A 16,915-nucleotide genomic window follows, 5' to 3' on the forward strand; every position below is an offset into this window, starting at 1 on the left:
GTCCATTTCTTTTACATTTTCCAATTTTGTGGCATACAGGCTTTTGTAGTAAGATCTAATGATTCTCTGAATTTCCTCTTTGTCTGTGGTTATGTCCCCCTTTTCATTTCTAATCTTATTAATTTGCTTGTTCTCTCTCTGCCGTTTGATTAGTTTGGCTAAGGGTGTGTCAATCTTGTTGATTTTCTCCAAGAACCAGCTTTTTGTTTCATTGATTCTTTGGCTTGTTTTCTGTGTTTCTGTTTTGTTGATTTCTGCCCTCAGTTTGATAATTTCCAGTCTTCTACTCCTCCTAGGTGAGTCTGCTTCTTTCTTTTCTAGAGCTTTCAGGTGTGCTGTTAAGTCTCCAATGTGTGCTTTCTCTGTTTTTTTTTTTTTTTAAAGTGGGCACTTAGTGCTATGAATTTTCCTCTTAGCACTTCTTTCATAGTGTCCCATAGGTTTGAGTATGTTGTGTCTTTATTTTCATTAAATTCAAGGAAGACTTTAATTTCTTTCTTTCTTTCTTTCTTTCTTTCTTTCTTTCTTTCTTTCTTTCTTTCTTTCTTTCTTTCTTCCTTGACCCAGGTGTGGTTCAGTAGTTGACTGTTCAGTTTCCATGAGTTTGTAGGCTTTCTGGGGGTAGCATTGTTGTTGAATTCTAATTTTAATCTATGGTGATCCGATAAGATGCAGGTGGTTACTAATATGTTTTTGTAAATGTGGAAGTTTGCTTTGTTACCGAGTATGTGGTCAATTTTCGAAAAGGTTCCATGAGCCGCAGAGAAGAAGGTATATTCTTTCCTATTTGGGTGGAATGTTCTATAGATGTCTGTTAAGTCCATTTGGTTCATTACCTCCATTAAGTCTCTTAATTCTCTGTTAGGTTTCTGTCGAATTGACCTGTCCATTGGTGAGAGAGGAGTGTTGAAGTCTCCCACTATCAGTGTGTTTGGTTTGATTGCTGCCCTGAGTTCTAGTAATGTTTCTTTTATGTAAGTGGGTGATTTTATATTAGGGGCATAGATATTCAGGGTTGAGACTTCATTCTGATGGATTTCCTGTAATGAGTATAAAGTGTCCCTTTCCATCTCTTCTGATTGATTTTAGTTTGAAGTCAACTTTGTTAGAAATTAGTATGTCCACACCGGCTTGTTTCTTAGGTTCATTTGCTTGATAAACCTTTTCCCAACCCTTTACTCTGAGTAGATGTCTGTCTTTGTGGTTGAGGTGTGTTTCTTGTAAACAGCAGAATGTTGGATCCTGTTTTCGTATCCAGTCTCTTAGCCTGTGCCTTTTTATAGGTGAATTGAGTCCATTGATATTAAGTGATATTAATGACCAGTGGTTGTTAACTCCGGTTGTCATTTTTTATTTGGTAGTAGAGATTGTGTGTTTCCTTTCTTTGAGATGTGCTGGTGAAGGGTCGCTAGATGTCTGAGTTATTTTGGGCAATGCTGGACTCCTTTGTTTGTGAATTTCCTTCTATTACTTTCTGTAAGGCTGGATTTGTGGGTACGTATTGTTTAAATTTGTTTTTATCTTTGAATATTTTGTTTTCTCCATTTATAGTGAATGAAAGCTTGGCTTGCATCCATGGTCTCTTAGTTTCTTCAAAACATCTATCCAGGACCTTCTGGCCTTCATGGTTTCCATAGAGAAGTCAGGTGTTAGTCTGATAGATTTACCTTTATAAGTTACTTGACCTTTTTCCTTTGCAGCTCTTAATATTCTTTCTTTATACTGTATGTTTTGTGTTTTGATTATAATATGGCGAGGGTTGATTTTTTTTGATCCAGTCTATTTGATGTTCTGTAAGCTTCTTGAACCTTAATAGGAATATCTTGCTTTAGGTTTGGAAAGTTTTCTTCTATAATTTTATTAAATATATTTTCTGGACCATTGAGTTGTAATTCTTCTCCTTCTTCTACGCCTATTATTCTTAGGTTTGGTCTTTTTTATTGTGTCCCAAATTTCCTGAATGTTATGTGATGAGAATTTGTTGGATTTGCTGTTTTCTTTGATCAGTGCGTTTATTTTCTCTATGGTATCTTCAGAATCTGAGATTCTTTCTTCTATCTCTTGTATTCTGTTGGTTATGCTTGTTTCTGTAGTCTCTGTTCGTTTACATAGATTTTCCATATCCAGCTGGCCCTCGGTTTGTGTTTTCTTCCTTGCCTCCATTTCAGTTTTCAAGTCTTGCACTGTTTCCATTATCTGTTTGATTGTTTTTTCTTGGTTTCCTAGGATATCGTTTATGGATTTACTCAATTCTTCAAACTTTTTGTTATTCTTCTCGTCCATTTCTTTAAGGGAGTTTTTCACTTCCTGTTTAAGGGACTCTATTACTTTCATAAAGTCAATTTTTCTACTTCTTCTTGATTAGTGTGTTCAAGTCCTTCTGTTGTATGTTCGCTGGGTTCTGTTGCCTTCATGTTGTTTTTCAAATTGTTGGAGGAATTCTTGCATTGGCGCCTGCCCATTTCTTCTTCTGAATAATCCCCTTTGGGTCCTCTTTTAGAAGTTCAATTCACCCCAATGAATGATGGATCTTCTGGTAGACAGTCAGGTCTCCTTGCTGGCCAAGCTGCTCGCTGACAAAGGGCTTACCTTGCTGCAGACAGACTATTGAAACAGGGGACCTCCCACTGGTCTGGGTGCACTCAATTCCCGGTCCTGGCACCCAAACAGGCTGAGCTGTAGGATTTTGTGGCCCCAAAGACGGGAGGATGAAGCGGGGGGGGGGGTGGTGGTGGTTCTGGGTGCAAGCTGGGAAGGGACAGGAAGAGAGAGGCAGTATCCGGGGAGAATAACCCCTGCAGGAAGAGCAGGAAGTGTGTGTGTGTGTGTGGGGGGGGGTTGGGGAATGTCGGTGGTCCCTCTCCGGGTGGCTGCTGTGGTTCAGGCATTCACTCATCACAATGAATGATGGATCTTCTGGTAGACAGTCAGGTCTCCTTGCTGGCCAAGCGGCTCGCTCTATTGCTTAGATTCTTAGCTGGGGTTACTGCTTAGGAATCCTTGTGGATTCCTGGGAATTTCCCTAGTGCCAGGTTTCTTGCTAGCCCCATAATGGCTCCCTCTATCAAGATATCTCTTTCCTTGCTCTCCCCTCTCGGTCCTTCTCTCAACTTGACCTTCCCAATCCCTTTTCTCCTTCTCCCTTCCTCACTCCCAATTTACTTCATCCTCAAGCTTCCAATTTACCCAGGAGATCCTGTCTATTTCCCCTTCTCGGGGGATCTTAGGGTCCTCCTTGTTTCCTGGCTTCTCTGGGGTTGTGGACTGTAGGCTGCTTATTTTGTGCTTTATGTCTAAATCCACTTATAAGTGAGTACATATCATGTTTGTTTTTCTAATCTGGGTTACCTCACTCAGGATGTTTTTTTTTCTAGTTCCATCCATTTGCCGGCAAATTTCAACATGTTATTGTTTTTTACTGCTGTGTAGTACTCCATTGTGAAAATGTACCACATTTTCTTTATCTGTTCTTCAGTTGAGGGGCATCTAGGTAGTTTCCAGGTTCTGGCTATTGTGAATAATGCTGCTATGAACATAGCTGAGCAAATGTCCTTTTGGTATGAATGTGTATCCTTTGGATATATGCCCAAGGGTGGTATTGCTGGGTCTGAGAAACCACCATACTGATTTCCATAGCGGCTGTACAAGTTTGCATTCCCACCAGCAATGGATGAGTGTTCCCCTTACTTCGCATCCTCTCTAGCCTAATCTGTCATTAGTGTTTTTGATCTTAGCCATTCTGACAGGTATAAAATGGTATCTCAGAGTTATTTGGATCTGCATTCCCCTGATGGCTAAGGTTGAGCAATACTTAAGTGCCTTTCGGCCATTTGAGATTGCTCTGTTGAGAATTCTCTGTTTAGATCTGTCATTTTTATTTGGATTATTTGGTATTTTGATGTCTAGTTTCTTGAGTTCTTTGTGTATTTTGGAGATCAGCCCTCTGTCAGATGTGGAGCTGGTGAAGATTTTTTTCCCATTTTGTAGGCTGTCATTTTGTCTTGTTGACTGTGTCCTTTGCCTTATAGAAGTTTTTCAATTTCAGGAGGTCATATTTATTAATTGTTGATCTCAGTGTCTGTGCTACTGGTGTTATATTCAGAAAGTGCTCTCCTGTGCCCATGCACTCATGGCCACTTTTTCTTCTATGAGGTTCAGGGTGACTGGATTTATGGTATTTGATCCATTTGGACTTGAGATTTGTGCATAGGGATAGATTTGGATCTATCTGCATTCTTCTACATGTAGACATCACATCCAGTTATGCCAGCACCATTTGTTGAAGATGCTTTCTTTTTTCCATTGTATAATTTTAGCTTCTTTGTCAAAAATCAGGTGTTCATGACCATGGGGGCTGACTGAGAAGCCATTGATAAAGGCACTGGGACTTGTTTCTACTACATGTACTGTTTTCTTGGGACCGTAGTCTATTTGGATGCAAAGCTTCCTAGGCCTGGATGGAGAGGGGAGGGCCTTGGACTTCCTACAGGGCAGGGTTCCCTGCCCTCTCTTAAGGAGGGAGGAGGAGGGAAGAGGGTGAGTGGGGGAGCTGGAGGGGAATCGGAGGAGGAGGGGAGGAAGTATAAATTTTTGAATGGAAAAAAATTAAAAAAAATCAGGTGTTCATAGGTGTGTAGATTAATATCAATGTCTTTAATTCTATTCCATTGGTCCACTTGTCTGTTTTTGTGCCAATACCAAGATGTTTTCATTACTATAGCTTTATAATAGAGTTTGAAGTCAGGGATCGTGATGCCTCCAGAAGTTCCTTTATTGTATAGGATTGTTTTGGCTATCCTTGGTTTTTTAGTTACTCCATATGAACAATTTAAATTGACCTATAAACCCTAAGGAAATAGACGCAGTCATCCAAAGTCTCCCAACCAAAAAAAAAAAAAAATATATCCCAGGGCCAGATGGTTTCAGCATAGAATTTCAAAGAAGAGCTAATACCAATGCTCCTCAAATTGTTCCACACAATAGAAGCAGAAGGGACATGCCAAACTCTTTATCAGGCTACAGTTACCATGATACTCAAACCACACAAAGACTCAACTAAGAAAGAGAATTACAAACCAATCTCCATTATGAACATTGATGCAAAAATACTCAATAAAATACTGGCAAACCAAATTCAAAAACACATAAAAAATCATTCACCATGATCAAGTAGACGTCATCTCAGAGATGCAGGGGTGGTTCAACATATGAAAATTTGTCAATATAATCAGTATATAAACAAACTTAAAGAAAAAAAACACATATTGTCTCATTAGATGCTGAAAAAGCATTCAATAAAATCTAACACCCCTTCATTATAAAGGTCTTGGAGAGATCAGGGATACAAGAAACATATCTAAACATAATAAATAAACATAATAAACATAATACAGCAAGCTGACAGCCAACATCAAACTAAATGGAAAGAAACTCAAAAAGTGATTCCACTGAAACCAGAAACAAGACAAGGCTGTCCACTCTCTTCATATCTATTCAATATAGTACTCAAAGTTCTGGTTAGAGCAACAAGACAACAAAAGGAGATCAAGGGGATACAAATTGGAAAGGAGGAAGTCAAACTCTCACTATTTGCTGATGATATGAGAGTTTGCATAAGAGACCCCAAAACACTACTAGGGGACTCCTATAACTGATAAACACCTTCAGTTATGTGGCAGGATACAAGATTAACTTAAAAAAATTAGAATCCCTCCTATATACAGATTATAAATGTGCTTAGAAAGAAATCAGAAAACCACTAGCAATAGAGCTCCAGGTGACCCAGAGAGAGATACCGCTCACGGGCATGTGCCCGAAGGACTCTATATCCTAACACAGAGATACCTGCTCGCTCAAGTTCATCGCTGCTATGTTCAGAATAGATAGGGAATGAAATCCACCTAGATGTCTGTCCACTGAAGGATGGATAATGATAATGTGATACATATGCACAATGCAATTTTATTTAGCTCGAAAGAAAATGTAATTATGAAAATTTTAAGCAAACTGATGAAAATGGGTGGAATTATACTGGATGACATGACAAAGGTCCATGAAGAGAAATGTGCATTCTTACTTATATGTTGCTTATATGTTGATCCTGCTTTCGAATCTTCAGTTTTGTGTGTTTAACCTGAAAAATAGGCAACTGAAAAGGGTTCTTTTTTTTTTTTTTGAAACAAGGCCTCGCTAAGTAGTTCTGGCTGGCTTGGAAGCCATTATGTAAACAGATTAGCCTTGAACTCACAGAGATCCATTTACCTCCACCTCAAGCGCTGGATTGAAGATGTGTGCTATCAGTTTAGGAAAGGACTATTGGTAGGGGATGCTCTAGATGAGTTGAAATAGTACAATACAGGTAAGATGAAAGTAGAGTTGCCTGCACATTTTACGAGCCTCGCCTTCCTTGAGCCATAAAGTAAACTGACAGTTGCTACATTGTGCAGCCCTTATTTGTTTGGTGACCCTGAGAAATGAAAGCTTTGTAATCTTGCTATTGCCAGAGAATTGCTGGTTGTGTGTGTACATCAACTTTGCAGAATGGCAGAACAATAAAGAAACTGATTCAGAAAAGCACATAGTGAAAGATTCATTTGCCCTTAGAATTCCTAAGTTCCTTTGCTGGCTATTGTTTCCTTCTGAACCCTGAGAGGGCCCTGGGACTGGACCCCAAAGGCTCTCATTTAAAAAAAAAGAAAAAAAAAAACATAGATAAGGAAGTCATAGTCCCTAGGGGGAAATCAAGAATGCACAGCAGCTATGGCTACCTGAACTAGGAGGGCTCAAGACTGCTCCTGTCAACAGTTAGCCACCCATGGGGTAGGGGCCTGTGGAGACCCACCATTCCCTGTTGAACTATTGTTTACTGATAGATTCTCTGTGTGGGGGCCATGCATTTCAATTGTGCACCCAATTGTTGTCCCACCAGCATCCAATGGACAGTTCAAAAACCCATGGTCATACAAATGCCCCTGGTCAGTGGACCACAAAACAAACAAACAAATGACAAGAATGTAGGGAAGAGATTTGTAGGGAATGTGGGGACTGGTCGGGGTTGTGAGGGAGCTAGGAAAGGATAGGGGTGTGAGTAATCAGAACGTATTATGTGCACATATAACCACGTTAAAGAATAAATTTAGTTAATAAAAATATGGTGGTGGGACTAGCATGTCACTGAGGTGCTTGCTTGGTTTGCTTTCTACGTCTCTGATGCAAAATGATGGAGAGTCACAAAAGTGAAGTCTTTTTATTTCTATCATTAACTAAACACAGGAAAGATATATTGGCTTTTTAATGCAGCACAATTAATTTGAGTAAGTCAGTAAGTCCACATTTGCCTAAAGCTGAATATATCTGACTATAAAGGAGGAACTGGCCCGGAGACTGTCTACATCTCAACTGTCTGCTCCGTAGCTCACATATCCCTTGGGGGCAACTCCAGCTATGTCCTTGATAATTAGGAAGTTTCCTGTGTTTCCAGGGACCTGGATGTATTGAAGGTATGTCTGGTACCTGTGGTACTGATGTTGAGCATCTCACACATTTATGATATGCCTTCCAAGTTGAATGAATGCTACCCCTTCAACCCTCCACGAGGGCTTCCTTCTGTCCCTGTAGATGTCCAATAGAGGGTCTCACACGCTGTAGAGGCTCTTGGGTATCTGATGTCATATTTTGTTAACAATAACACAACCAGGCTTCCTCGTGCTTGGGTAGCAGTATTCACCAGAGCTGCATTGAGAAGACATAGGAGTTGTTTTTATTTTATGTATGTATGTATGTATGTATGTATGTATGTATGTATGTATGTCTCAAGGCTCTACCATGGGTCATGAGTAAGGACTCATGGAGAAGGAAAGCAGTTCCAGTCAGCAGGAAGATTACCTGGGCAGGGGTCTTCTTGTGCTGCGGTCATGTCCTTCGCTGGTCAGAGCATGTCAAAGGCTTTTGACCTCTGGTAGCTAGTTAGCTAAAATCTGAGCAAAGGGTTCTCTTGAGCGAAAAGAACTGTGAAGGGGCAGAGAGCTAAAGTGGCAGGAGAGGGCGGTTTCAAAGAGGTATTACATTTCTTTCTTCTGTAGTCCTTGTATGCTAGTGTTGCAGGGCAGTCACACTGCTTCCCGAACTTGAAGAGTAACGTTCTGCGCTGTGAGAAATTGCCTGATAGGCTGCCTTAAGAAGACCTGGCACACCCCTGGTGACTGCCCAACGGCACGGAGATGTGAAGGCTGTCCGGTGAAGGCTTTCCTTTGTGTTTGGAGGACAAGCTGGTTCACATCCTTGGTCATTACTTGCCAGTCCTCCCTACTATCTATTCCCTCTACCTTTGTTGAATGAATATGTGTGAATGAATGAATGAATGAATGAATGGAAGACGCAAGAACAGGATGGAGTGAGTGGATTTCCAGGCTACAAAGACCACTGGAGACTCAGAGATTCTCATGAATTGCAAATTTATTGACTGAGGAGGCACTGGAGTTGGAAGGTTAGTCATTCAGAAACCAAGATGGAAAATCTGCAGAACAAGATGCAGCTTGAGTGACTGGAAGGCTTCTTCTGGGGCAGGGAGGAGTGTTAAGGCGTGAAGGGTCTGGAAACCTCGGGCAATCTCATGAGAAAGTTAAGCCTATCGGCGCCCACGGAGAACACCTCCAGCTCCTTTGTCTCCGTGGCAACCTGGAGACCTTACTTGCAGGGCCAGGTAGGCGCCTGCTTCTGCTGGGTCTGGTGGCAGACCGGGACGCCCTTGCCACCTCCAGAGCCGCCCCCAGAGGAGCCGCCGCCGCAGCTGGAGCCGCCGCCGCCCCCGGAGTAGCCGCCTCCGCAGCCACCGCCGCCACCCCCGGAGGAGCCGCCGCCGCAGCCACCGCTGCCACCGGAGGAGCCGCCGCCGCAGCCGCCGCCACCGGAGTAGCCTCCACCGCAGCCGCCGCCAGAGGAGTAGCAGCCGCTGCCGCCGCCGCCAGAGGAGCCTCCTCCACAGCTACCACCTCCGCCTGAAGAGCCCCCTCCGTAGCTCTGCTGGGGGGCGCAGGAGGACTGGGTGGCCTGCTGCGACGAGTAGTAGCCCCCGCCGCCACCGGAGGAGCCGCCGCCGCAGCTGCCGCCGCCACCACCGGAATAGCCGCCGCCTCCGCAGCTGGAGCCGCCGCCTGAGGAGCCACCTCCGCAGCTGGAGCCGCCGCCACCTCCGCAGCTGGAGCCGCCGCCACCGGAGTAGCCACCACCGCAGCTGGAGCCGCCGCCGTAGCTCTGGCTCTGATACTGTTGCGCCGACCCGGAGGAGCCACCGCCGCCGCCACCGCAGCTGCTGCCGCCAGAGTAGCCGCCGCCGCCGCAGCTGGATCCGCCACCTCCGGAGTAGCCGCCACCGCCACAGCTAGAGCCGCCGCCGCCGGAGTAGCCGCCGCCGCCGCAGCTGGAGCCGCCGCCGCCGGAGTACTTGCCCCCTCCGGAACCGCCGCCGCAGCCACCGCCGCCGCCTCCAGAGGAGCCTCCGCAGTAGGAGCCGCCGCCTCCTGATCCGCCTCCGCAGCTGGACCCTCCGCCCCCGCCTGAGTAGCCACCTCCACAGCTGGAGCCGCCGCCGCCGCCACCGGAGTATTTCACGCCCCCACCGGAGCCGCCACCGCCTCCACAACTAGAGCCGCCACCGGACGAGCCGCCACCGCAGCTGGAGCCACCGCCGCCTCCGGAGTAGCCGCCGCCACAGCTGGAGCCACCGCCCCCGGAGTAGCCGCCGCCACAGCTGGAGCCGCCGCCTCCGGAGTACTTGACTCCTCCACCGGAGCCGCCTCCGCCGCCACAGCTGGAACCACCTCCGTAGGAGCCACCGCCTCCGCCTCCGCAGCTGGAGCCACCTCCAGATGAGCCACCGCCACAGCTGGAGCCGCCACCGCTACCTCCGCTATAGTAGCCGCAGCCGCCGCCACCGCCGCCGCCACCGCCGCCTCCTCCACCGGAGGTCTTTCCACAACCAACGGGAGGACAGGGAGTGGGCTGCTTTTTCTGGTGAGACATCTTGTTTAAGGAGAAGGGGAACCCTGGAGGAAGTGCAGAAGAGCATCATTAGATCAGCAGCAAGAGGATGCTGCGAAGGAAGCAGCTGCATCCATGGCAGCATCCTTCTGACTCCCAGCATCATGTGGACCAGGCTTCTGGGATTCCCTCCATTCAGGGGCTGCAGAGTTCTTGCTAGGACAAAGGCCCCTTTAGTGGTGCCTCCCTTCTCCCTCAATTCTGCCTGACTTCTGTGTGACTTGGAGGGCAGTGCACCGACATTCCTGACTGCTTCTTATCGTCCATGAAGGAGCACTCCATCTCTTAGAGTGCTCCCAAGTCCCATTCCTGATTCTAAGTCCAATAGAAAATAAATCTCCACTAGCACAACAAGAAAAGATTTGTTGGGACATTAGCAAACTGTAGAACTCATTTTCTGCAAAAGCCCTTAGTTCAGAATCTTGATCTATCCTACTGAGTGAGGATATGCTCCAAGGGTCAATTATTAGACAAGGAAGCTCTCCCGTGGTTCTGTCTGCAAAAAGAGGCAAGGGTACTAAAGACCAGCACATCTGACCAGAAGACAGCAGGCATCTTTTTGAGGATAGGCAGAAGTCTATGTTTGGTGGAGAATTGCAGCAAGTAGGAGCTTGCCGCCCAGCATCCCACAGGTCATTTCTGGCTCAGAACAGCTCCTACACTATTTCCCATCAGCATTATTCTATGGCTTATCCTCCCCACTCCGTGAGAGTAGGCTCAGCCTCTTCTGACAGGTTCATAAGGTTCATCCAGTTCATGGCAGGATGTCTTGGGCACCTACTGCAGAGCCCTGCTGTGTTCTAGCCCTCAGCCCTTCGGGTGCCAGAGAGGTAGGAGGCAGTCCTCTCTTGACTGAGTTTAGCTTTCTGGCCAGAAGACCAGAGACATCACCTGTCCAACAGCAGCTTACCGCTCTCCCAGTGCTTTCCTAAGTCCCTTCTCAGTTTGAATATAGTAGCTTCTAAAGGGGGAGAGGGGTCCTGTCCCTTAACCTCTGCAAGCTGAGCAAGGCCAGCTGGAGAGATCAGAGAGCCAGGAGAGCCCACACTTACCCGAAGCACCAGGGGAGCTGAGTGAGGGAAGGAGGTGATGGTGATGTGAGGAGCATCTGAGCCCCAGAGGTTTTATACTCTTTTGCCTGCTCTGACTCATCTATTGATCAAGCACCTCCCGAGTCTGGCCCTAGTTACGTGACTACTAACTCTTGGCCCCACCTCCTTGTGATTGCAAGCAAAGGATTGACCCATTCATGAAGATTTGGAATTCTTGGGATAGGGATAGGCGTTTAGTGCATGACTGGCCACTTCTCTGATGTAACTGTAAGCAGGCTGGTCATTGGAGACTGTCAGCCAGAGTGGATGGCAGACATTGTTTTCAAAATGTCTGATACGGGTTGCATGCATTAACCAGAGGATGATACTGGGGAAAATAGGTTCCAGACTTGTGAAGCAGCTAAAGGGAATCTGGAGATCTCAGACATTAGTCCAAAGAGTAGTATTTTTTCAAATTTTGCTGTTTGATTCCTGGTCTTCATTACTTTGGAAATTCTCAAAACCTTAGAATCCAACTCTCTTTTTACCACAATTTCTCTACTTCGGTGCCATGAATACTTTGTTGGGATATTTCCATCCTGCCTACTGGTTGTGAGGGTTTAGGAGTCTCTAGGTCCCAGTTCTGGATGGTATACCACGGACAGCATTGTAACTAACCTGCTCTAGGGTACTTTGAGTTGTTCCTAGTGATAGCAGGTATTTTGGTCGATGTTGACTTTGCTTGTAGAGGTGAAAACTAGCAAGATAGACCCTGGGGTCCTTTCCACCATGGCCCTTTGTCTCAGATGTCCTGTGATGACGCATGGTAGCTCAGGCCTCTGAAGGACAGCCATAGAATAGAATGAACTTGAGTTTGGTGACTGAGTTTGGGTCTTTCCTTTACTGCTTGTCACCTGTGTTACTATGGGCAAAGTCACAGTAGCTCATGCAATCCCTCCATGGGGGAGTACAGTAGTTGTTGATTGCTGAGTGTTCAGGCTTTCTGATCCTCATTTGCTTTGTCTACCAAGCAGGAATCCTAATATCTGTTTCATAGGAGCAGGAAGAAAGAATAGTTACAAAGCATAAATGTGTTATGTACTGTATGATGCTGCTATTCCTGCCATTTTCTGACAGGACAGCACATTCTCACTTCAAATCAAGCCTGCCCTTGGGTGCTATGGGCAAGAAAGAGTATGCAGCCAGCTCAACTGTTCTCCTATGAGATTGACTCAAATCTTCCCTGAAGACCCTGGAGCCAAGAGCAGCCCCTTTGTGTATGAAGAACAAAGTGTTTCCCCCTTCTTTCATAATTGGAACTCAGTTGCTATTAAGATACCACAGCTGAACCTTGCTCCACCCAGCTCTGTTGAAATGACAATTCTAATCAGAAATTGACTTAATTATGGGGGAGCATTAATGAGCTAAATGATCCTGATTAGACTTTGGCTTTTAGAAACTTGTGGCACTTGTTTCATTTGGACACTGTGAACTCAGGTGAACCAAGGAGGATCCTGGGTGTTTCTGTCCTTAGAGGATACACTCGAGAGAAGCCAGGAGCTGTTTGAGAAGGCAAGTTTCTCAGCTCGAAGCTAGCACTATGGTGCCTTTGGAGGGAAATAGCATCCTCTTTTGATAGTGGTTGCCACCGACATCAAAGAGTCATTTTGTTAAGTCAGGATACACGGGAACAAGTAGCTCTTAGCACTGCTCTGTGGACCACATTGGCCCATTACCATGTCCTCGCCAGTCTGTAGGAAAAGTCTAAGTTACCATGCAGTCAGTGGGGCATTTAGGGAAAGGGAAGTCTGTAATTCTGTGATTCAGAAATCATGGCTTTCATTCCTCTTTGGTGTTTAAGTGTCATCGGTTTTACAATAAAATCATATATTTTATTCTCCTTTATGGTTGAAAAAATTCCACTGTGCATGTCTACCACATTTTCTTATCTAGCCAACACCTATGCTGGTTCCATAACTTGGCTGTTGTGATGCAAGAAACACAGGTATACAGGCAATGCTAGAGTAAGTTGACTCGTTCTGGGTATACACCCAGAAGTGGGATAGCTGAATCATATGCAGGTTGTATTTTCCATATTCTGAGGAATCTCCACACTGATTTCTGCAGTAGCCGAACTTACTTACATTCTCATCGGCATTACTAGTACTCTCAACCCCGTCAAATTCTTACCACTCTCTTTGTCTGTTTTCTTCTCTCTTGTTGGAAGCCACTCTGACTGGAGTGACGTGGAATCTCCACGCAGCTTTGGTTTGCATATCCATGACAGCCAAAATGTCGAATTTTTGGCCATTTGAAAGTGCCTGTTTTGTTCTTTTGCACATTTACTTATTAGATCATCGGTTCTTTTTGATGTCCAACTTTTAAAATTCTTTATATATTCTGTATCTTGGTCACCCACTGGGTGAGTGGCCCCCATTTTTCAGGCTGTCTCTTTATTCTCATGTTTCCTATGTACAGCAAAATCTTTTGCATTTCTTGCAATCATATTTGTTAATTTTTTTCTGTAATTACTTTGTCTATTGGGGTCTTTTTGGAAGTCATTGCCTGTGTTCTATCCAGAAGTGTTCCCCCTTCGTAGTCTCAAAGGTTTGGGTCTTAAGTTACAGGTTTAGTTTCCTTTTTGTCCAGAGTGAGAGCCAGAAACACAGTTTCAGTCTTTTATACAGTCCCAAAGGTTTTGAGGGCCACAGTGTTTCTACATGGGATTCTAAACCTTGGGAAATACAAGTATAATCCACTCCAAACAGCTAACAATTCAAAATGTTGAAAAGTTTAATTTTAGTTGACACCCAATTGCTGTATTTTTATGGATTATAGTGTGATAATTCTTTGATTTTTAATTGACTGTTCATTCTCTTCACAATCAAATTTAGCCATTTTCATCCTCATTCCCCTCTCACTCCCTTCTTCTCCCACTGACCTTTCCTTTTCTTAAGAGTTACTTTTCATTTTTACATCTTTTGTGTGTGTGATCTGTTGGGGTGAATTTTTTTGAGTTTTAATATACTTTATTACTTTACTATATTCAAATATTAGCCCCATAACAAGTAGTAAATATAAAAATATAACAGAGACATTTTACATTCTTTCCCCCCATACTTAGGCTCTGAAACCGACATGCTTCACGCGGAAAGCACATCTGACTCAGGATCAGCCATGCGTCGAGTGGTGTCACTCCTGAGGCACTCATACTAACACCTGTCGCCGTCAGTGTCAACAGACCTTGATGGAAGCACACGGGACTGGGTCGTAATGGGCTACCTATTTGATAGCATAATCAATGATTTCTCCAAATGAGATGGCTTCTAATGGTAACTGAATAAAACTAAATCAAAAGAATAATTAAAAAAAGTCTACTCATGTCCCAAAGCTCTCTACAAAGATATTACTTATTAAGCTGGTTGTGATGGAGCCGTGCCCTTAATCCCAGCACTTGTGAAGCAGAGGTAGATGGATATATGTGAGGTTGAGGCCAAACTGGATTGCACAATGAGTTTCAGACTAGCCAGAAACGTGCAATAAGATTAGAAAATCTTGTTATCTATTATTTCAAAATGTAGTCTTTGAGAATTTAATGCATATATACAATGTGTTTTGGTCATGTCCAACTTCCTCCCTCTCTGCATTTTCCCCATGACCTCTCCACACTCCTTCCCAATTTCCTACCCTCCCCGTCAAGAACTTCGGATTCCCATTGGGCCTCCCATGCTCCAGTGGATGGCTCTACACCCGTGAGTGTGATAATTTGATACATGTGAAATGATGAGAACACAATATTTAGCATTCTCTTGTTCTGGAAACTTTGAGCTCCTTATAGTTATTATGAGATATATAACATATTATTGTAAATGGTAATCGCTCTATAGTGACAAGGCACATAGGAATTTATTCTTCTTATTCACTATGTTTTGGTACCCCCCCCCCCCCCCCCCATGCATCCTCCAGCTGCTCCGTTTGCCTTCCCTTGCTAGCATGTACTAACCATTGTTCTATTCTCATCTGTGAGGTAAATTTGAGACTCTAATTCTGTGTTCCTTGGTACAGGCAGCACCAGTGTACAGGATGTTATGTTAAACACCAGGGAAATCCAGAAGGTGAGTGTCTTTTGTGGAGTTAGGAAAGGGGGCAGGAAAGAATAACGCTCTGTGATTGCTTTTGTCACCCCATATATCATTTAATAAGGAAAACCCCTTCTAAGTAGTATATCCACTCTGTCAACAGACAGACCACGTAGGGGACGGGGCCTTACAGTGCCACCAGATCTGTGGCTCTTAGCTCTTAACTAATCTTGCGTGTGAGTGTTCTAGAAACCTGTTGTGTAATCCCTTGCACTAAGAGTGTTCCTACTGAGATATCTGTCTAAAAAACCGATTACCACTTCGTGTCACATCAGTCGGGAAATGATAGGCTTCTGTCGACTTACGACACATGCATATTTGGGGTTTTGTAAGACTTGGCATATCAAATTTTTGAGATATATAGTCTTTGGACACTGAACCCTGAAATGCACACTCACTAGCATGTATGACCTGTGTACCATGATCGACTGGGCCATGGTCCCTGACCCCACCTGTGCTTGTATTTGTAGAGGGGGATGGAGCCTTAAATAAGAGATTCTGAGAGTGAGTTGGTATTTGATGAGTCTTGCTGGAACTGAGGACTCTCGAGACTTTCAGACAGTTAGGAGTGAGACGCTTCGGTTGCGGGTCTTGTACACAATCACGAATAAGATCTTAGAGAAATCTCAGCCTCTGATTCATAAACCACAAGTGTTGAAGATTCCTTCCTGCTAGGCTTAGCTTATCTCTGTTGGAGCCCCCAACTTCTGCAGGTATCTTCTTCCTAGCAGGTGGAGAGGAGGGAGAAAAACAGTGTAAGAATGTTCAGTACTGTGATGTAAAATCAGGCGGTGTTTACAAGCTCTGTTGGAAAAGACATAGGGAAGGAAGGTTCTGGAATCTCTGAGAAGGGAAACACAAGGCCCCTGGCTCTTAGAGCTCAAGACTGAGGCAAGATTATATCCCTTGATTTTGGGGAGCTTTGGTCTACTATAAGATTGCTTATCACAACTTTTAAGGCTCTAGAGTTGCACACCTGTGTCCTCATGACTGAACTCCGGCTGCTTCTCTAACTGAAGTTCAAACCAGAACAAATGGCTGGTGAAGAATGAAATGCACACAGGGTGGGAGTGTGGGAGCTCAGCATCGCGGGGGCAGACGTTTGGAGACATTTTCCATTTTCATGGTTAAGGAGCTGTTTTCCAGACTGGCCCAGGAAGCATCTCAGCGTCCAGGCACCCCGTGAGGCTACCATTTCTGCCTCTCTTCTGACTTCCTGGCTGTGAAGGGATGGTTGTCCCTGGTTGTTAAGTGGAGAGAAGGGCTTCGAGGCTTGAGAGACTGCTTCTGTGGTAGAATTCTCTCTCTAGGGAGAGAATCTGAATTGCAATCTCCCTTCAGTTCATTCCACACCGCGGCAGCTACCATGTACCACATAAGAGAGTTGTTCTACTACAGATGTGAGTTGTGTACCTGCTCATGCACATCTGTTGGACTGGTTTCTCTTCTGAGTTAGAGCTGTGCCCTGGGAAGGCTCTGGTAATTTATTTGCTCTGCATCTTAAAGTCCCGATGCGCTGAGCCTTAATCAGGATGTGGGCCGAGGATGGCCTAGTTTTGGGTATTCATGAAGGTCATTGTTTTGCTAGTGGTGAGGACTCAAGAGCTTAAGGATGCAACTAGGGTGAGCAGTGCATCCAGGCACACTGTCGCCCAGGCCTGCACCCTTTCCACGTGGATATATTCCTAAGCTTGTCTCCTGCTGGCA

At 44.8% G+C, this 16,915-nt stretch overlaps 1 protein-coding gene across 2 annotated transcripts; it reads right to left on the bottom strand.

The window, feature by feature from the left end:
• Nucleotides 1-8,685: 8,685 nt before the first annotated feature.
• On the bottom strand, nt 8,686-10,020 carry Loricrin (loricrin cornified envelope precursor protein). 2 transcript variants are annotated; one of them, XM_038310779.1, is made up of 3 exons: nt 9,903-10,020; nt 9,723-9,794; nt 8,686-9,566 (listed from the first exon to the last, which is right to left on the bottom strand). In XM_038310779.1, the coding sequence occupies exons 1-3, from the start codon at nt 10,018-10,020 to the stop codon at nt 8,686-8,688; spliced, it is 1,071 nt and encodes a 356-aa protein (XP_038166707.1). The 2 variants fall into 2 exon arrangements, with proteins under 2 accessions (XP_038166707.1, XP_038166706.1); XM_038310778.1 differs by having other exon boundaries at nt 8,686-10,020.
• Nucleotides 10,021-16,915: the final 6,895 nt, after the last annotated feature.

Source organism: Arvicola amphibius, chromosome 14 (assembly GCF_903992535.2).
Source record: "Arvicola amphibius chromosome 14, mArvAmp1.2, whole genome shotgun sequence".
Taxonomy (NCBI): Eukaryota; Metazoa; Chordata; class Mammalia; order Rodentia; family Cricetidae; genus Arvicola; species Arvicola amphibius.